The sequence below is a fragment of the Nerophis lumbriciformis genome, linkage group LG19 (genome assembly GCF_033978685.3).
Source record: "Nerophis lumbriciformis linkage group LG19, RoL_Nlum_v2.1, whole genome shotgun sequence".
NCBI classification, from domain to species: domain Eukaryota; kingdom Metazoa; phylum Chordata; class Actinopteri; order Syngnathiformes; family Syngnathidae; genus Nerophis; species Nerophis lumbriciformis.
Window position 1 is genome coordinate 31,224,125 of NC_084566.2, and position 22,807 is coordinate 31,246,931.

A 22,807-nucleotide genomic window follows, 5' to 3' on the forward strand; every position below is an offset into this window, starting at 1 on the left:
AACCAGCAAAGTAGTTAAAACAACAACAACAACAACAAAATAAAAGGAAGTTGATGCCAAAGTGCATTTATCTCTTCATCCGTATTTTCCGCACATGGGCAGGTGGAGGACCAGTGGGAGGGGTCACGACCACACACACACACACACACACACACACACACACACATACACACGCGCGCGCTCACACACATCCTGCGGGTGTCTTCAGGTCCAAAGACAAGGCAAAAAAAAAAAAGAGGAGGGTGGGGGCAAAGAAAGGAGGTAGCGTGAAGCTTAGTGGAATGACGAGTCAAGGCCTTCAAAAGGAAACATTAAAATAAATCAATCCATAAGAATAACAATAGTAATCAAGAAAAGCAGAGAAGAGGATTTGACACACTTCAGTAGTACTTCGTTGTCCTCGACAGCAGGGTGCGGTGGTGCGTAGAGACCGTGGAGGGGGGGAGGGGGGACGGGAGGGGGGGGAGGTCAGGGTTCGTGGTTGAGGATGCAGAACGGCGCCCCCATCACAAGAGTTCGTACTGCCGCAGGTGCATTCTCTGGATGATGTCCCGGCAGTCGTTGAACACCCGCCGGATGTTCTCCGTGTCCACGGCGCAGGTGAAGTGCGGGTAGCAGTAATGTCGGCCGTCGCCGCTCGCCGTGCTGATCCGCTGCGGCGGGGAGAGGAAGACAGGAGGCGTTACTCGCACCGACTTTAACGCCGACACAAGCCGCTAACCTAAACTAACCAACTTTGTTTTTGTCAACATAAAATACATTTCGAGGCTTGCCTACTCGGTGGTCGAGTGCAGTGTTTTTCAACCACTGTGAGCCGTGAGAGATGATCTAATTTCACCTACAAACCCCGTTTCCATATGAGTTGGGAAATTGTGTTAGATGTAAATATAAACAGAATACAATGATTTGCAAATCCTTTTCAACCCATATTCAATTGAATGCACTACAAAGACAAGATATTTGATGTTCAAACTCATAAACTTTAAATATTTTTTTGCAAATAATAATTAACTTAGAATTTCATGGCTGCAACACGAGCCAAAGTAGTTGGGAAAGGGCATGTTCACCACTGTGTTACATGGCCTTTCCTTTTAACAACACTCAGTAAACGTTTGGGAACTGGAGACACATTTTTTTAAGCTTCTCAGGTGGAATTCTTTCCCATTCTTGCTTGATGTACAGCTTAAGTTGTTCAACAGTCCGGGGGTCTCCGTTGTGGTATTTTAGGCTTCATAATGCGCCACACATTTTCAATGGGAGACAGGTCTGGACTACAGGCAGGCCAGTCTAGTACCCGCACTCTTTTACTATGAAGCCACGTTGATGTAACACGTGGCTTGGCATTGTCTTGCTGAAATAAGCAGGGGCGTCCATGGTAACGTTGCTTGGATGGCAACATATGTTGCTCCAAAACCTGTATGTACCTTTCAGCATTAATGGCGCCTTCACAGATGTGTAAGTTATCCATGTCTTGGGCACTAATACACCCCCGTACCATCACAGATGCTGGCTTTTCAACTTTGTGCCTATAACAATCCGGATGCTTCTTTTCCTCTTTGGTCCGGAGGACACGACATCCACAGTTTCCAAAAACAATTTGAAATGTGAACTCGTCAGACCACAGAACACTTTTCCACTTTGCATCAGTCCATCTTAGATGAGCTCAGGCCCAGCGAAGCCGACGGCGTTTCTGGGTGTTGTTGATAAACGGTTTTCACCTTGCATAGGAGAGTTTTAACTTGCACTTTCAGATGTAGCGACCAACTGTAGTTACTGACAGTGGGTTTCTGAAGTGTTCCTGAGCCCATGTGGTGATATCCTTTACACACTGATGTCGCTTGTTGATGCAGTACAGCCTGAGGGATCGAAGGTCACGGGCTTAGCTGCTTACGTGCAGTGATTTCTCCAGATTCTCTGAACCCTTTGATGATATTACGGACCGTAGATGGTGAAATCCCTAAATTCCTTGCAATAGCTGGTTGAGAAAGTTTTTTCTTAAACTGTTAAACAATTTGCTCACGCATTTGTTGACAAAGTGGTGACCCTCGCCCCATCCTTGTTTGTGAATGACTGTGCATTTCATGGAATCTACTTTTATACCCAATCATGGCACCCACCTGTTCCCAATTAGCCTGTTCTCCTGTGGGATGTTCCAAATAAGTGTTTGATGAGCACTACTCAACTTTATCAGTATTTATTGCCACCTTTCCCAACTTCTTTGTCACGTGTTGCTGCCATCAAATTCTAAAGTTAATGATTATTTGCAACAAAAAAAAAGTTTATCAGTTTGAACATCAAATATGTTGTCTTTGTAGCATATTCAATTGAATATGGGTTGAAAATGATTTGCAAATCATTGTATTCCGTTTATATTTACATCTAACACAATTTCCCAACTCATATGGAAACGGGGTTTGTATTTGGGTTAAAAATATTTTTTGCAAACCTGTAATTATAGTCTGCAAATGATGTGTTGTGTTGTCTAGAGCTCGGCAGAGTAACCGTGTAATACTCTTCCATATCAGTAGGTGGCAGCCGGTAGCGACCGTATTTTCCGCACTATAAGGCGCACCTAAAAACCTCCAATTTTCTCAAAAGCTGACAGTGCTGCGCCTTGTAATCCGGTGTGCCTTATATATGGACCAATATTGAGCCTCCAACAGGTAAAAGTTTCAATCAATCAATCAAAACTACAGTAAGCAGCCGCCGACTTCATTTTCCCCCGTAGAAGAAGTCAAGTCAAATCAACTTTATTTATATAGCACGTTTACGACAACTTTTAAATTGAACCAAAGTGCTTTACAGGTTAAAAAAAAAGCATAGAGCAAAGAAAAACAAAACAAAAACAAACAAAGAACATAAACAATGAATGAGCTGAACAAGATAGTGCAAAAGCAATACGGTAAAAGGGGTCGAATAAAAAGTAAAAATTTGCTAAATAAAAATAAAAATGTCGGAGTCTTGTTCACGAGTGAGGGAAGAGTGGATCGTGAGATCGACATGCGAATCGGTGCGGCGTCTTCAGTAATGCGGACGCTGTATCGATCTGTTGTGGTGAAGAAGGAGCTGAGCCGGAAGGCAAAGCTCTCAATTTACCGGTCGATCTACGTTCCCATCCTCACCTATGGGCATGAGCTTTGGGTTATGACTAAAAGGACAAGATCACGGGTACAAGCGGCCGAAATGAGTTTCCTCCGCCGGGTGGCGGGGCTCTCCCTTAGAGATAGGGTGAGAAGCTCTGCCATCCGGGGGGAGCTCAAAGAAAAGCCGCTGCTCCTCCACATCGAGAGGAGCCAGATGAGGTGGTTTGGGCATCTGATCAGGATGCCACCCGAACGCCTCCCTAGGGAGGTGTTTAGGGCACGTCCGATCGGTAGGAGGCCGCGGGGAAGACCCAGGACACGTTGGGAAGACTATGTCTCCCGGCTGGCCTGGGAACGCCTCGGGGTCCCACAGGAAGAGCTGGACAAAGTGGCTGGGGAGAGGGAAGTCTGGGCTTCCCTGCTTAGGCTGCTGCCCCCGCGACCCGGCCTCGGATAAGCAGAAGAAGGTGGATGGATGGATGGATGAAAAATAAAAAATAAAATAATAAAAGTGCGACAAATTGAAAAATAAAACTAAAGTGAAGGGGTGTGTGTGGGGGGGACTAGAAAAGGTGGCCTTATGGGCGGACTCAGCTCAGGTCAAAGGCCAGCGAGAAGAGATAGGTCTTAAGAAGGGTTTTGAAGACCCCCAGGCTCTGGGCTGACCTAATGTGGAGGGGAAGGCTGTTCCAGAGCTTAGGGGCGACAACGGAAAAGGCTCTGTCCCCTCTGGTCTTTAGCCTGGATCTGGAGACCGCCAACAGCATTTGGTCAGCTGACCTTAGGGCTCTAGACGATGTATAATTTTGCAGAAGCTCGGTCAGGTATTGTGGGGCCAGACCATTTAGGGATTTAAAAACAATTAAAAAGTCATTTAAAATCAATGCGGTGACGGACAGGGAGCCAGTGGAGTGAGGCCAGAAGAAGAAGAAGTGCGCGGTGCATGCTGGGATATATGACTGCGCGTGGTGCATGCTGGGATATATGACTGCGCGAGGCGTGCCGTTTCATTTCCATTTGTGTGTTTATGTAAAGACCCCAAAATGGCTCCTATTAAGAGACACGCTTACGACGCAGAGTTTAAACTTAAGGCGATCAGTCACGCAGTAGAACACGGGAATGGAGCAGCAGCGACACTGACTCCATTAATGACGACTTCCACGAGACGGATGTTGGATGCCGTATTCGCCCAACTGTTTAATTCGGACACTGAAGAAGAATAATTCGAGGGATTCGTGGATGAGGAATAACTTCATAAAGTGACTGTTGTCACATTAACGTTTGAGCAACGTTGAGTTATTGATATATTGTTATTGCTCTGCACTATTTGGAGTGTTACTATATTGTGATTGCACAAACCTTTGATTTAGCGTAACAGTATCAGACTGTTTTTGACCTGTTTATTGAATCAGGGAAAAGTTCCCCTCCACTATGTGATATAAATGTTGCACTACATGTTATACCTTGCTGTTGTTAAAAGATAAACAAAACACCACGTCACTGACTTTACCTCGGGGAAAATAATAAAACAGCTGTTTATTCATTTTGGGAGTGAACAGAGTTGTCAGAACGCTGGTTTGTAACTATTAATAAAGTTTGACTTACCTATCTGACTGTTTTGTTGACATTCCCTTTTGCGCAGCTCCATCTAGTGGATGCATAACGTAACCCCAACCTCTACTGTAGCGTCTATTCTATGCGCCTTATAATGCGGTGCGCCTTATAAATGAACAAAGTTTTAAAATATGCCATTCATTGAAGGTGCGCCTTATAGTGCGGAAAATACGGTAATTGCTTTGTAGGTGTCGGAAACAGCGGGAGGCAGGGTGCAGGTAAAAAGGTGTGTAATGCTTAAACCAAAAATAAACAAAAGGTGAGTGCCCCTAAGAAAAGGCATTGAAGCTGAGGGAAGGCTATGTAGAACGAAACTAAAACTGAACTGGCTACAAAGTGAACAAAAACAGAATGCTGGACGACAGCAAAGACTTACTGTGGAGCAACGACGGCGTCCACAATGTACATCCGAACATGACATGACAATCAACAATGTCCACACAAAGAAGAATAAAAACAAAACTTTTGAGTCTTTACTAAAACTAACTCGCGTGTTTCTATAAACATTGGTGTCAGAATAATTGTATGTAAGTTATCACAGAAATGTGTGTTGCCATGAGACAATAGCTGTCTTTGATCCTACCAAGCAGAAGGCTTGTAAAACTCCACTGTGTAGGATGGGAAGCAACATGAAGGTGTTCTGTTTCTTTCATGTATTGTAATCAACAGAAAGATATTGTCTTGACCCGAGGTCTACAAAGCGAAGAGGAAGCAGGACCAGACTCCCCTCCAGGCACCGCTTCTTTGAACTGTTTTACGACCTTTTCTTTGAACTGTTTTAATCAAAGGCGATGGCTGTTTACAACCCCCAGCCCTTAGAAACAGCTGTTGCCATGTAATCAGGGGAAAGTCCAAATAAAAGAGGCGTACAATCTTTCGCCAGAGCGTGGTGAGACTGTACTCCAGACGTCTCTCCTCAATTGAGCCAAATTTAATTCCGTCTGTGTTTAATTCCTTGCTTCTTGTCTTGTTTTATAGATGTCATCAGTGTTTGAACCTGACAAGTTTTTTGTTGAAGTTAATGTACAAGTGTTTGTAAAGAACAAATACATTTAAGTAATGTATCTAACATACATGTTTTCATAAGCATCAAATTAAATATTGTGTCTTCATGAAATTAACTTAGGTGTTTTTATTAGCATCGTAATTAAAAGTCTTTGTAAAAGCTAACATACATGTTTTCGTGAACATCAAATAAAGAATTCTCTCCAAGAAAACTACTGAAACTTAGGTGTTTAAGTAAAATTCTTTCTTGGTTTTTTTTTCTAGAACTGTTAACGCACGTAATTAAAAAAACAAAAACAAATTTTGAGTCATAAAGTATGAGTAAATGGTCAAATGGATTATACAGTACTTGTATATCACTTATCTACCTTCAAGGTACTCAAAGCGCTTTGACGCTTATTTCCACATTCACCCGTTCACACACACATTCACACACTGATGGCGGTAGCTGCCATGCAAGGCCCTAACCACGATCCATCAGGAGCAAGGGTGAAGTGTCTTGCTCAAGGACACAACGGACATGACGAGGTTGGGATTGAACCAGGAACCCTCAGGTTGCTGGCATGGCTGCTCCACCACCCGAGCCACGCTGAGTGAAGATTAATCACATAAGGTGCGTGCATTGTTACACGGTCTGTGATCGCGATGGGAGGCGGCCAATTTGGTTTCAAAACAGAACTTTAGATAAGACTGAGGTAACTTCTTGGTATTGCATTGACAAACGTTCTTATCATCGGCGCATATCAATTTCAGAGTACCATCTTAAAGCAAAGCATGTACTCGAGGATGGAGATGATAGCATGAATGCTACATCCAAAACAAACAGAGGAGAAGGCTAAGCTGGCAGTTTACCTGCGTCAATGTTGTCAACAAAAGTAGCACAGTTAAGTTAAACATACTGTATGCCTTTACTAAACAGACAGCCACCGCATGTAGGACATGTGACACCTGTGAAGACCGAGTCCTGCAAGAAGATGTCATTCATGTCACCACAGATGATTCGTGACATTGTCGTAGAACGCCTTGGAGAGGCACAATTACAGCAAGGATGCACAAACTGTACCACAAAAAAACAAACATTAAGTAGCAACTACTGGCCGAGTGTGAATGTATTTTTGCATCCTGGAGAACACTGCACATCTGTAAGTAATCACAAGGAGCTGGGGTTGCATTGCACCTAAAAAGAAGAGGTAAACGAGCTTGTTTGTATAAACAACTGGTTAAACCAGGGGTCGGCAACCCGCGGCTCCGGAGCCGCATGCGGCTCTTTGATCATTTTGATGCGGCTCAGCTGCATACTTGACGACCCCCCCGATTTTCCCGGGAGACTTCCGGACTTCAGTGCCTCTCGTAGAAAACTCACAGTAAACTCCCGGCGGGATTAATATTCTCAGATTTTCACCTTTACAATAATATTAAGGGCGTGCCATGATGGTACAGCAATTAGCACCCTCTACAATCTGTATTAACAGCGTGCCAGCCCAGCGTCTTGTTATATGCATCTTCTGCTTGCACACGTAAGCGACAGCAAGGCATACTTGGTCAACAGCCACACAGGTTACACTGACGGTGGACATATAAAACAACTTTAACACTCTTACTAATAATGCGCCACACTTTGAACCAAAACCAAACAAGAATGACAAACACATTTCAGGAGAACATCTGCACCTTAACACAACAAACACAACAGAACAAATACCCAGAATCCCATGCAGCCCTGACTCTTCCGGGCTACATTATACACCCCTGATACCACCAAACCCCACCCCCACCCCAACCCTGCTCCCTCACACATCAACCCTTCCCCGTGCGTCGGTTGAGGTGGGCGGGGTTTGTAGCGGGCGTGTATAATGTATATGTATAATGATTCTGGGTATTTGTTCTGTTGTGTTTATGTTGTGTTACGGTGCAGATGTTCTCCCGAAATGGGCTTGTCATTCTTGTTTGGTGTGGGTTCACAGTGTGGCGCATTATTAGTAAGAGTGTTAAAGTTTTTTATACCGCCACCGTCAGTGTAACCTGTGTGGTTGTTGACCAAGTATGCCTTGCTGTCATTTACGTAGGCAAGTAGAAGCCCCATACAACGTGTGGCCGAGGCCGGCACACTGGTTGTAGTGGGCGTTAAATTATGTACCATCACGGCACGTTCGAGAGAATAGTTGCCTTGAAATTGTAGTCTACCGGAATAATCGGGAGAGGTGACAAGTATGACGCTGTCAAGCCCCATTCATATAAAACTCGCGGGCCGCACTAACATTCAATTTTCATATTAAGGTGTGGGCCGCGTGTCTAAGACCCTTGGTTTATACATAGTACAAAGCAAAAAAAAAAACTTGGTATGCAGTGCTATTTCATTTTAAATGTCAAAAATTTTTTGTGGCTCCCATTGTTGTCTTTAATTTGTGAAACTGGTCAAAATGGCTCTTTGACTGGTAAAGGTTGCCGACCCCTGGGATAAACTAAAGAAGAGTAAATGCAGATTTAAATGGTGCACTATGTTGTTTATGAGCAACGTTCCCTCTAAGGTGCGCACCTGCGCAATTGCGCACTGCTCACGCGTCCTCTGCGCACAGCAAATCTATGCCGCGCAAAAAATCAAATCCCACTCTAAACAAAATAAACAAATCGTTTGTTTGGTATGATTTTGCAATGCAACTGTGAGTAACAGGTGACGAAAGGCGGCCACAACAGATAAAACAATGTTTGTCAACACTTAAATTATTGTAACGTGGAGACACTTAAAGGAGGACAGGAATTCCATCGGTCCCTTTATTTAGCGAAATTGTTTGTCGGCCATAACCACACCAAAACAATGTGTAAAATACTTTTATCTAGCAAAACTGGTCGTTGTCTACCGTACAAACCAAGCCAAAAGCAACTCTTTGTCATCTATCTGTTATATCAACAGCAGCCGCTTGCTCTCTCTCTCTCTCTCTCACCTGCACCAACACATACACTATGGCAATTAGCCACTGGTGCGTTTATGGCCACACAAAAAGTTGGACAACTCCAACACTACACGTAAAGTGTACATTTCAGGTGGTTTTACTATGACTCCTCAATCAGTGTGCTTATTCTACTGTAATTTGTTAAGAATGTTATTGTTTGGATATTAATCATGAAATTATGTTACAGGACTACATAATTGCTAATAAAAATATCTATTTTACGGACAGAAAGTTAATAAACACTTCATCTCATGCAACATGTGAATGTTTTAAGGGGAACTAAATGTGATCTCTGAAAGGGGTACACAATCTTTCCAAAGAAGGACCCCCACCCAGGCATAAAATACTATAGTGCATAGCTGATAAAAAAAAAAAAACAATATCTAAGTGGGCCAAATCACATATATTAGAAAATAATCTCTTGAAATTGACTAGTCACTTGATTATAATAATAAGACATTTAAATTGTTATGTCAGGTTTGGGGCAGCACGGTGGCAGAGGGGTTAGTGCATCTGCCTCACAATACGAAGGTCCTGAGTAGTCTTGGGTTCAATCCCGGGCTCGGGATCTTTCTGTGTGGAGTTTGCATGTTCTCCCCGTGACTGCGTGGGTTCCCTCCGGGTACTCCGGCTTCCTCCCACTTCCAAAAACATGCACCTGGGGATAGGTTGATTGGCAACACTAAATTGGCCCTAGTGTGTGAATGTGAGTGTGAATGTTGTCTGTCTATCTGTGTTGGCCCTGTGATGAGGTGGCGACTTGTCCAGGGTGTACCCCGCCTTCCGCCCGATTGTAGCTGAGATAGGCTCCAGCGCCCCCCGCGACCCCAAAGGGAATAAGCGGTAGAAAATGGATGGATGGATGTCAGGTTTGAGACAAATGTGTGGGTGTTTGTACGTTTGCTCACACATGAAAAATTAGAGGGAACATTGTTTATGAGTGTGTTTACTACGTTATTGATTCGTAACCATTTGCAATATTATAGCAAATATTTAAAAATGTGCACTTAATTCTTACTGTTGTGGAGAATGCATATATTTTTAAGAGTTCTTTCTCTTTTCATAGTCATGTTTAAAGCAGCTAATATGTTCCCATGTGTACTCTTTATGCTTGTATCTTATGTCCGCAAGTAAACTCTGTGCTTTACCTTGAAGGGTTGGAATGTGGGAGTATAGCATACCCCCTTTTTACCTTATCAGTATTAGAACAAAGAGGCTGTTTTCCTTTCTGGGCAGGGTGGGGGCTGTTTTCGTATTCAATAACTTGTCTCTTCCCGTTTGATTTTCAGGCCACTTCTAGATGCTGGTATTAGCGCACTGTAGGATTGGTCTCCTACAGCTTTAGTAAAACGTGATAATATTCCTATTCTGTCTTGATGGTCCTTCTTACTCAACATATATGTCATCTGAAAGAACTTGGGATTGACCAGTGACTTTAATTCCCTGAGAGGAAGACTAGTCAGACGCAAGACTGTACTTACTGTCACCAAGTTTTGAGCAAATCAATGACTTACAGTTCAGTAAAACATAAAAAAAACAATCCTGTATGACATTCTGACTACCAAATTGCATTTGCATCCAAATATTGGGGTATTTTCTTCAGCAAATGTTATTTTATGCCAGCAAATAAAAACCCTTGATTAATCTGATTATAAAAAATGAATCACTTGACAGCCCTAAATATTTCATAAACACAGAAGACTGACTCCCCACAAAACTAACGTACATTGTACTTGCAAACCATGTAACTAACGCATGAGTTTATTTTCGCCACAACGATGGCAGCCGTCAGCTCCGTGTACTTACAAGAAACTCGTCTCGGATGAAGAACTTTGCTCTCGTCACTCTGGGGTCCTCGCCGGGTTCAGGATTTGCTGGAAGGTGGACAGATTGAACATTAACATGCATATGACGTGTGTGTGTGCGTGTGCGTGAGAAAGCACCCACCTTCATTTGGTATGGTGTAGCGAGCATATTCGGGGAAGTAGTCTTCAATTTTGGATTTTCCAGCTAAAACCTTCTCGGCGAGCATGTCCTGCTTGTTGAGGAACAAAATGACGGAGATGGTGCGTAACCACCTGTTGTTCCAAATACTGCGAAAGAGGTCCAGGGCTTCCCGTAGCCGGTTGGTGTTGTTGTCTTCCCTTATTACCATGTTGTAGCTGCTGCTGGCCACCACAAAGATGATGGCAGTGACGTCTGGTGAAGGAGAGCAGAGGCAGCGATGAGGACAGAGACAAACAAATCTCCAACAAAACGTAAACGCTTCTCACCGTTAAAGCACTGGATCCATTTTCTCCTCTCATCCCTCTGGCCGCCAACATCGAACATGCTGTTGAGAAGAAACACTGTGGTTAGACTACTTCACTCACTGACGCTCTCTTGTGGTCACCACAGCACAGTACAAATACACAAACTGTAATGACAAACTGCACACTCAGCATTTGGTGTTCAGCCCAGATCTTTTTTTAATTGATTAATCAGCTTATGATATTAAGGTATATAAGGTTTTCATAGATAAATATGCAGTTATTCCCATTCAATGTATGTATAGCTACTTATATTATCCTTAAAATATTTATCAAAACTTAAATAATAAAAATAATAATTAAAAAAACAATGTTAATTTAAAAGAAAATCTAATACTTTTTAAACATTGTAGACAACTTTGAAGCAATAATCTAATTTAGCCACTTGTTATTTATTTTATTAAAGCATGAAATCAAGATGAAATATTCCCATTTAATGTATTTATCACTATTAATATTCTTATTAAAATATTTATCACAACGTATTCCAAATAACTTGCATTTAAAAGAAAACCAAAAACCCCGTAATTAATTCTAAACATTGCAGACAATAGTGAAGCATTCATAACCATATGTAACCGCTTGTTATTTATCTTACTAAATCTGTAAAAAAAAAAAAAAAAAAAAAATATTATTCCCATTTATTATATTTATTACATGTAAAAGAAAAACAAAACCCCCGTAAATCATTTTAAACATTGCAGACAATATTGAAGCATTTATATCCATATGTAGCCGCTTGTTATTTATCTGATTAAATTTGTCATATATATATATATATATATTTATATATATTGATATTATTCCCATTTATTATATTTATTACTATTAAGACTGAAATAGTAATCAAAACATATGTGAGTGTAAATGCTTGTCTGTCTATCTATGTTGGCCCTGCGATGAAGTGGCAACTTGTCCAGGGTGCACCCTGCCTTTCGCTCAAGTGGAGCTGGGACAGGCTTTAGCCCCCCTGTGACCCCAAAAGGGACAAGCGGTAGAAAACGGATGGATGGATATTCCAAATAATGTGGATTTAAAAGAAAAATCCCTGAATTTTAAACATTGCTGACAATATTGAAGCATTCACAAAGACATTTAGCTGTTATTTATTTTAATGTGTCAATCAAAATAAAATTTTTTTTAACTATTCTTATTTAATATATTATGATATTATCATTTTAATATGTATCAACACTTTGAAAAAAATTTGGATTTAAAAAATAAAAATATCTTAATCATTTTTAAACATTGCTGACAATATTAAAGCATTCATAAACACATTTAGCTGCTTGTTACTTATTTTAATAATCTGTCAACTTTTAAGGAAATACATTAAATATATCTAATAATATTAATATTATCATTAGTAAATTTATGAAAACATAGTGAACATGAGGTGTATTTATGAAAGTAAGTAAAAATGTTAAACCTTGCGAAAAGGAAACATCAAAGCAGTTATAATCAAATGTGGCCCATTTGTTATTTATTTGATTTAATAAGTCAAAAAGCAGCAATACAAAGTTTAGAAGTGTGAGCAAAGCCTTGATTAAATATTGTAAGGACTTATTTACGGAGTTGGCCCTCATGTAAAATTAGGAATCGGTCCCAAAATGGACTAAAGAAGACACTCACTGAAAGTTGACTTTGTCGACTTGGAACTTCGTCTCAAAAATCCCTGAAGTTAACACTCTGCAGCGTAGCAAGTCCTGGAAAACACGGCAAACAAAGATGGCATAATTGTAAGAAATGATGGAGGAGATTGAATTGGGGAGGGTTGGTGCTGACGAGAGGACCCACCTGGTCTGTTGGTGTGTAGTCGCTCTGTCTTACAGAGTCAATTCTGTCCAGGAAACTGCAAACACACAAACAAACATCAGTAGTTAGTGTTGGAGGTCGTGCACACACACAACGCTCACTAAAGGTCTATTGCTGGGATGTTGCTGATGCATTGAAACAACAACAAAGGCAAAAAATATGGCAGCAAACAGAAGTCCAAACTCTCCAAAAGCAAGAAGAAAACAGGAAAATGCTGCGATCACAAAAATGCTGCAGGATCAAAAACAAATGCAAAAAAAACCCTGTACTTTTGGGCATTTGAGCATTACTCTTTTTGATCCTGCAGAATTTATGTGTCAGAATTTTTTTTTAGTATAGGACATTAATGAACAATCTACTGTACACACTGTAAATAAAGAAAACTGTAGCATAGTTGCTAAATTCCATCCGTAACCCTCCCTACCAGTGTGTGTGGCACTAAGGAGCAAGGTGGGTCGCGTGTCCAAGGACACAACAGCAGTATCACGATGGCTGAAGCCGGATTCGTACAAGGAATCCTCAAGTCTCTGGACAACTGCTCTCCCACTTGAACCACGCCTTCCCAACATGAATTGGTTTTATGGTGTTTGTGTGTTTTTGCTTTTAGATTATTTCTGTGTTTGCACATTGCTGAAAAATAGTAAAGACCACTAAAACAGTAACCAGCGAGGCTTCTCAGTTCACTTCTCCCATCATGCATTGGGCTGCAGGCCGCCATGTTGACCAAGAGAGGTGCTGAGGCAGATGGTGTCCACACGGGGGCAGGGCTGCTCAGTCTGGTCTATTTAGGTCCTTGTGTAGCTCCAGTGATTACATAAGAAACATACTGTGGAGGTTAGGCCACTGTGCTTCCTTCTCCACTACCGAGCAGCGTGTGCGGGTGACAGTAACGGCACTGTTAGCATCACAAGTTAGCATTCACAGCCAAGCCTGTCTCAGGTGTGACTCCATCATAATACAAGACTCCAACAATGCGGATGTAAACAATGCTGACTTCCCGAAGGGACATTAGAGGCTTTTTTAAACATTATTTTCACTTCAATGTTCAACAGGACGACAACAGTGAGCCCACAACATTAGACAACTTTAATAAATGACCATGAACAAGCAAGTAGAGCAATACATTCCCCGGCCACTTCATCAGGTACATAATCTAATGAGATCCAATACAAATATTTTGCCCTCACAAAAATAAAAAATCCTCATGCTGTCAAAGAAATTTGATAACCATACTGCATCACATTGGGAAGGCTACCAAAAGATTAGAAACAGCCAGTGATAGGCAGTAGCAAGCTACATGTAGCTAAACTACGTAGCTTAACTACAACTACTTTTTTTTAAATAGTATCTTTTCCTGTAGCTCAGCTACTTTTAGACCCATGTAACTAGGTAGCTTAGGTCAAAGCTACAAGCTACAAAGAGAGAAACTGTAAATCCAGTCCAATAATAAATATGGAGAAAATACAATGACCTGGATGAACGAGAACAACCATACATACGGATAAAATCCATGATGATTGGTTGGTGTTCGTATGATGAGTCACAATTGGCTACGGTTAGGGCAAAACATTGTGGACTGGCCAATCAGAGGCAAGATAAGGCGGGTCATCAAAACTCGTAAGCAAAATCATGACGGACACTCATGTTACATGACAATGAGGGAGTCAGAGATAGAAGGATGCTTAAAGCAGACTCAGAAAAACAAAACATACTTGAAAACTGAGGAGGTATTAAAGCGGACTCAAAAAAAAAAAACATACTTGAAAACTGAGGAGGAATTCTCTCCTGCAGATTTTTCTTTTAGTGATGAAGATGACGTGCAGGTAGGGGTGTAACGGTACGTGTATTTGTATTGAACCGTTTCGGTACGGGGGTTCCGGTTCGGTTCGGGAGGTGTACCGAACGAGTTTCCACACGGACATATTAAGTAGCGTAACGCACGTTGTGTAAACAATACACACTGAGGCACAACACACGGCATGCTAGCAGCTAACGAGCTACGATAGACTGACCATACGTCCTCTTTTCACCGGACATGTCCTCTTTTGCGGAGCTGTCAGGGCGGAGTTTCTTAAATGCCTCAAATGTCCGGCATTTTGAGTATTTTCAATGTACGTTCAGGGTTAAGAAGGGGTTAAAAACAAAACAAATTGTGCGCGCAACAGCATTGGTGAGGGAGGGGCAGAGACAGAGAGAGCGAGAGAGTTATGATAAACGCGCATGCGTCGCCAAGCTCTGCTTTTTATCCATAGATTTATCAGATTTAATTTTTTATTATCTATAGCAGGGGTGTCAAAAGTGTGCCCCGGAGGCCATTTGCAGCACATTCTAAAAATACTATTAAAATAAACAAAAACATAACAAAAGTGAAATAAATAAGCTTAAAGGTTAAATGTAATTTAGAAAAAGTTGCAATGTTGACTAATAAAACAAAGCTGTTTTTTTTTTTTTTCTTTCAAACTGTCATTGCTCAGAACATAATATTGAATCAAAATCAATGTTATTATGAATTATTGACCTATCCAAGGTTCCGATTACTTCACATCATATATTCCACTAAGAAAAATATTTTTTGGTGGAAGATTTTGCAAATTTGGTAAATAAATAACCCAAAAATGTATAGTTTGTTGTTTTCTTACTGTACCGAAAATGAACCGAACCGTGACCTCTAAACCGAGGTACGTACCGAACCGAAATTGTTGTGTACCGTTACACCCCTACGTGCAGGAAACCCAAATACTGCGTGTCCTTAGCCATATTTAGACAAATGTATGCATTAAGGAAAACAATGCCCAACGTCTTAGTTTTTAGTTGTTTATTCTGTAAACCAAAATCATAACTGCTCTCTTCATCGAAGACATACAACACAAATATATGAACACACATTAAGGTGGGTTGAGTTCATGAAAAGTTTTACAAGGGTTTACCCTGTAGCTTAGCTACATTTAATCGAGAGTAACTTGTAGCCTATCTTACTACATTTTCCGAGTAGTTTGCCCATCACTGGTAACAGCTCTCAGTACGGCACAACGCATTTGTACATGACTTGAACTGGGGATTCTTGTAAGGCCTAGCCCGGTGTATTGCTTGTATTCCGACACGTGACTTCTTCCCAGAAGTAAAAACCAGTGGTGGTCAACCAAGCTAAGATGGCTGTTGTACAGCAAGCAGTGCACAAGTACAAAAGAAGCTTAAATCTTCCCGCAAAAAGCAGATACAAGAAAAAATTCTAACTATGTAATGGAATGGATCCCTACTATACTTTATCAACACAAGATTTGTCGAGTGATATCAAGGATTATACGTCCATCACGTCCCCAAACATATCAAACTATTGTGCTCCAGACATCATTCCTACACGACAAAAAAGGTGGAAACTTTGAGGAGGTCAACAACTTCTTTGTGGGTGGCTGGGTCAAAGATGGGATCAAGACTCTCGTGGAAATATATGCATCCATTTTGCTAAGGTAACGTTTCATTTTATGATTTATGATTGTTGCCTTTGGTAAAAGCTTATAGGTTTTTGCTCACGTTTGATTTCTTTTATTTAGACACACCGAGTTGGTACTTTTCGAAACACTCTATTTCTTAAACACATGTGTTTAAGAAATACAAATGATATCAAGATAATATTTAAATGGGGAATAATAACCGTTAAAACTATATCAAACAATCCTTTAATGAAGTGATCACTGCAAACTCATGCATTCTTCGACTCTGCTCCCTTGGACTGGAGTGTGAGCTGCATGCTTTTATCGTCGTCATTTCATAAAATCTTACACTCTTCCGCCCTTTTTGATTACCTCTCGTGGAACTCTGAAGAAACATTTCTCCTTTTCGCTATTTGAACAATTCGTACAGCCCAAAACAAAACAAGCATATGGCGCATAGTCCCCATTGAGAACAGAGCTAGCTTGACCCCCACGCATATTTAATGGTCGTAAGCCGGACATGACGTCAGTAAAATGCAAGCAATACTCTCGCGTCAGGTAATTTGCGCAAGCAATGTCGTCTTGCTCCCTCCTCCTGCGTACTTTCCCGCAAGTGTTGGTCAGTTGTTGTAGAGGAGGCACCCTGACCACAGGAGAGCAGACTTTGTGTTTGAAAAGCACAAACGATTGTATGAAATAAAGAAACAATGATTAAAATTTTGCATGAAAACAGATATTGTTTACTTTATATCTCGGAGTGCTATAAAAATAATCAGGGAGAAAGACACTCTTTTTAACTTTTACTGCCAAACATCAATAACACATAACCATACACATTAACACCAGTATGTCAGCACCTCTGGTAACATCACAGCAACCACCACCACCGCCCATCCGTAGTACAAACACCCGCGGCCGGTGAAACCGAAACAGAAGAGCGACTGACCCTGCAAATCGCAACAACGCACACACCCAGCTACCACCAAGGCCGCCAACCCAACAACACCAACACCATACACAGCCCAGCCAATCGAGCCATCGGACATGCAACCAAACTCCCCCAACGCGCCGCCGAACACCGCCGGGGACCGCCACTGAATGACCTGCAACTCAGCGCTACAGGCACCTAAGCCAATCCACCACCAGTCCCACCGCCCCCAAGCATGCCCGTAGATCCCGCTTATGTCCACTCCACCAACGCCTCTCAAAAAAAGGGAACAACCAAACCCCACAATCTATCCCGCACGTCCAGGCACCCCCGCCCACTAGGCATCCGTTCCGGTTGAGTTCAAACCCCGGCCGAGTCATACCAAAGACTATAAAAATGGGACCCATTACCTCCCTGCTTAACACTCAGCATCAAGGGTTGGAATTGGGGGTTAAATCACCAAAAATTATTCCCTGGCGCGGCACCGCTGCTGCCCACTGCTCCCCTCACCTCCCAGGGCGTGATCAAGGGGATGGGTCAAATGCAGAGGACAAATTTCACCACACCTAGTGTGTGTGTGACAATCATTGGTACTTTACTTTAAAAGGCCATAGCCCACAGCCGGCACCCCAGCAGACCCGCCGCTGCAATCAGCAATGCACGCTGGGGCAGCGACACATACACACAACAAACAGACAAACAAAGCAGGAGAGAATTTTTTTTAATAAAATAAATGTAAATTTTAAAAAAATAAGAAAAAAAAGAACATTTAAACAAATACTACATTGAAAAATAAATAAACATAAAAAAATCTAATGAAATTAAAAAAACATACACATGCACGTATTCCGTACCATGCATACATATACAAACCCATATACACACGTATACACATACTTACATACATTCACACACATACACATATGTATACCTATACATACACATTCATACACACATACATATACGCACACATATTTATCCATCAAACACACATACCTATATATACACATGCATATACATATACTAGGGCTGGGCGATAAAACAATAAAAATATATATCGCGATAGACATGTGATCAATATCAATAGAAAATGGGGTCGATAGAACGTTCGATAATTTCACTGAGTTCTGTTAGAAAAAAATAGGAAGAAATGCCGAGCCGGAACCGCACGGCATTCTGGGGGGTGTAGGCAGAGGAAGGGCTTTGGCCTCTCAACCTATCACGGCCGAGCCTGAACCGCAAGGCATTCTGGGAAATGCTAACAGGAAAAAAAAAAAAAGAAAAAAAAAGCAACAACGGCGAGCTGACGACGAGGGGTGAAACAAAACGGGAATATGAGTGCGGCAGCACCAGAGTAAATTGTAAATAAAAAAGGAAACGTCACGTCACCAGTTTGGCAGTATTTTGGATTTTTTAAGTCCGATACGAATCAGATTAATACTGTCTGTAAACTTTGCAAGGTCGTCGTCCCGACCAAGTCTGGGAACACGACAAACTTATTTTACCACCTGAGCCGCTCTCACCCGCTGAAGTACAGCAGTATCAAACAGCCACAACCATCTACATCAGCCGGTGCAAGTGGAACAGCACCGAAGCGGCAACAACAGACCACCATCGAGAGGTACTCGGCAGCAGTGCCATACGACAAAAATTCAAAACGTTATAAAGAAATAACGGATGCAGTGGTGGATCAATTAGCGAAGGACATGCTACCTACTTATGTTTAAAATAAAAGTATTTAAACTCAGCCTTTTTTCTCCTGGTCTTTATTTAGAATATTTTTTATTTATTTATCAATAATTATCGATATCGACTGATATGAAACACTTATATCGTGATACATTTTTTAGTCATATCGCCCAGCCCTAACATATACACATTAACACACACACACACACACACACACACACACACACACACACACACACACACACACACACACACACACACACACACACACACACAAATACTGTATACCCATGCATGTACATACACACACACACACACATTTACGGCCATATACTGTATATATATAAATACACACATACATATATCATTACATACATATATATATATATATATATATATATTATATATACACACATACATATATACACAGACACACATATTCACACACACAAATACTGTAAATACTGTATACCCATATATACACATGCATGTACACACACACACACACACACACACACACACACACACACACACACACACACACACTTACGGCCATATATATTTAAATACACACATACATATATCATTACATACATATATATGTATATATACAGTACACACATACATATATACACAGACACACACGCACACAAATACTGTATACTAAGGCTGTGAATCTTTGGGTGTCCCACGATTCGATTCAATATCGATTCTTGGGGTCACGATTCGATTCAAAATCAAAAAAATTTTTTCAATTCAACACTATTCTCAATTCAAAAACGATTTTTTTCCGATTTAAAAGGATTCTCTATTCATTCAATACATAGGATTTCAGCAGGATCTACCCCAGTCTGCTGACATGCAAGCAGAGTAGTAGATTTTTGTAAAAAGCTTTTATAATTGTAAAGGACAATGTTTTATCAACTGATTGCAATAATGTCAATTTGTTTTAACTATTAAACCAAAAATATGACTTATTTTATCTTTGTGAAAATATTGGACACAGTGTGTTGTCAAGCTTATGAGATGCGATGCAAGTGTAAGCCACTGTGACACTATAATGTCAATGAGGGATTTGTAATCACTGCTATGTTGAAATTGTAACTAATATTGATACTGTTGTTGATAATATTCATTTTTGTTTCACTACTTTTGGTTTGTTCTGTGTTGTGTTTGAGTCTCCTCTCAATTGCTCCGTTTATTGCCGTTCTGAGTGTTGCTGGGTCGGGTTTGGTTGTGGAATTGGATTGCATTGTTATGGTATTGCTTTGTATTGTTTTGTTAGATTGATTAATTAAAAAAAACAAAAAAAACAATTTAAAATAAATACATTTAAAAAAAAATCGATTTAAAAAAAAAAAAGAGAATCGATTCTGAATCGCACAACGTGAGAATCGCGATTTGAATCCGAATTGATTTTTTCCCACACCCCTACTGTATATCTATATACACATGCATGTACATACACACACACACACACACACACACACACACACACACACACACACAAACATACACATATACGGCCATATATATATATATATATATATATATATATATATATATATATATATATATATAAATAAATAAATAAATAAATACATAAATACACGTATATATCATTACATACATATATGTATATACACACACACACACACACATAGGCACACATACATACTCACACACACACACACACACACACACACACACACACACACACACACACACACACACACACACACACACACACACACATATAATTAAAATATAAATAATTAAGAAAAAGATAAAATAAATGGGGAAAAAACAGATAAAATAATAAAATAAATGTAAAAATAAACAAACACAGGAGAGGGACTATCGCAGGGCAGTTGAGCAGCAAGGGGGGCCAGCGGCTCCCCCAAGCCGACACTTGACGAGCCCGCACGGCCGCAGTGCAGGGCGGTCCAGGCAAGACCCCTCCCCACCTCCCAGGTGAAGGAGGAAGCCCAAGGAGACCCGAAGCCAGAGGGGCACGGACAGGTCCCGCCTGACAGCAGCAAGCCCCCCCAGCTCCCCAGGCGCAGCCCCCCGCTCAACCCCCCACGAGAGGGACAGTCCACCGCCAAACCCAAGGCGATCGCCCCCAGCCGCACCTCAGGTGATTGATCCAGCTCTTGTGTTGGATCTCATCAGCTTGTGCAGGTGTATCTAATGGACAGTGAATCGCCGCGTCCATTAAATCAGCTCAGCCACAAGAGCGCAGGGCAGTCAACTGTTAGCCAAAAAGGACATTTAAAAGCTAGAATGTCTTGTTTTTACTTGAATTCACATTACCACAACACAAGCTTCGAATGCAGCACGGGAGTATTTTTAGACAGCCTTTCCTGCAAAAAGCAGCAATGTTATAATTACTGAGCGCTATGTGACTGTCATGTGACATGAGAGCCAAAGAAGAGTCTTCAAGACTTGCTGGACCAAAAAAATAAAAATAAAAAACCACAGTCATGGATCAGGGGTATGGGGGGTAGGGGTGCAAGCAAAAAGAGGCGATTGATGAGTATGCGATGGATCAGGCCATGCAGAATATGAAGTATTACTAAGTAAGTGTGTGTGACATGTGGTCCGTGCCACTTCTATTCAACTTCCATATCTTATGTAATGTGGTCATATGTGGATTAATGATAGTCTGCTGCTTTGTGCTTAAAACTAACACCACTATGAAAGAATACATTCTAATACAACAAATAAATCCTGCAATGTGTCCAAAAAGTTTCTTTACCATTTTAAAAATGTACAACAAAGGCTCTTGGTGAGATATCTTAATCAAATGTGTTCCACACTCAGTGGTTATTAAGATGTTCAAACTCATTGCATTTTCATTTGACAAATACATGGGACATTACTTACGGAGCATCAAGACGGTACTTGATATTTTTGCCATGTTTGCTTTAGCATACCCTATCAACGGTGGCAATGGCATCAATAGTCTTTTGCTTTAGGTCAGTAATTATGGATGAAAGATTTGGTTTTGGAATTTTTTTGGGACATTGTAAAAAAAAGTTGCATTGGCACCGAAACAAGTTTTGACAACAAATACACACTGTACATACATTGAAAAAATACAATATTTTTGGTGGATATTTTTTTGTATTATATCATGTTTTCAATGCCAATCTTCAAATTTGTTGTAAACAGTTATTGTTTTTGTGTCTGACAGCTTTTTATTTTAAATTTTTCCTTTTTCACATTTGCTTCGCTTTTTTTTTTTTGCAGTTTTGCTTCTCTTTTTCTACGGTTTCAAATGAATGGCAGTGTTTTGACATTGAGGGGCGGGTGCCTGTGGGTGGGGCTTACAACAAGTTCACCCGGAAGCAGTTTTACTAGACTTGGGCTTGCCGATAAAACAGAGTACCGTATTTTTCGGACTATAAGTCGCAGTTTTTTTCATAGTTTGGCAGGGGGTGCGACTTATACTCAGGAGCGACTTATGTGTGAAATTATTAACACATTACCGTAAAATATCAAATAATATTATTTAGCTCATTCACGTAAGAGACTAGACGTATAAGATTTCATGGGATTTAGCGATTAGGAGTGACAGATTGTTTGGTAAACGTATAGCATGTTCTATATGTAATAGTTATTTGAATGACTCTTACCATAATATGTTACGTTAACATACCAGGCACGTTCTCAGTTGGTTATTTATGTCTAATATAACGTACACTTATTCAGCCTGTTGTTCACTATTCTTTATTTATTTTAAATTGCCTTTCAAATGTCTATTCTTGGTGTTGGCTTTTATCAAATAAATTTCCCCCAAAAAATGTGACTTATACTCCAGTGCGACTTATATATGTGAAGTGAAGTGAAGTGAATTATATTTATATAGCGCTTTTCTCTAGTGACTCAAAGCGCTTTACATAGTGAAACCCAATATCTAAGTTACATTTAAACCAGTGTGGGTGGCACTGGGAGCAGGTGGGTAAAGTGTCTTGCC

At 40.8% G+C, this 22,807-nt stretch overlaps 1 protein-coding gene across 2 annotated transcripts in view; it reads right to left on the reverse strand.

Annotated features, from left to right (window-relative positions):
* Window positions 1–22,807, reverse strand: part of LOC133618515 (guanine nucleotide-binding protein G(olf) subunit alpha) — a 162,714-nt gene that overhangs the window by 1,483 nt on the left and 138,424 nt on the right. For both annotated transcript variants that reach the window (XM_061978960.2, XM_061978961.1), the window contains exons 6-11: window positions 12,760–12,814; window positions 12,595–12,668; window positions 10,927–10,985; window positions 10,601–10,852; window positions 10,460–10,527; window positions 1–653 (exon numbers count right to left, since the gene is read on the reverse strand). The exon at window positions 1–653 is cut by the window's left edge and continues 1,483 nt beyond it. In XM_061978960.2, coding sequence (XP_061834944.1) covers window positions 507–653; window positions 10,460–10,527; window positions 10,601–10,852; window positions 10,927–10,985; window positions 12,595–12,668; window positions 12,760–12,814 — 655 coding nt within the window. In that variant the 3' untranslated portion in view covers window positions 1–506. The remainder of the gene's footprint in view (window positions 654–10,459; window positions 10,528–10,600; window positions 10,853–10,926; window positions 10,986–12,594; window positions 12,669–12,759; window positions 12,815–22,807) is intronic.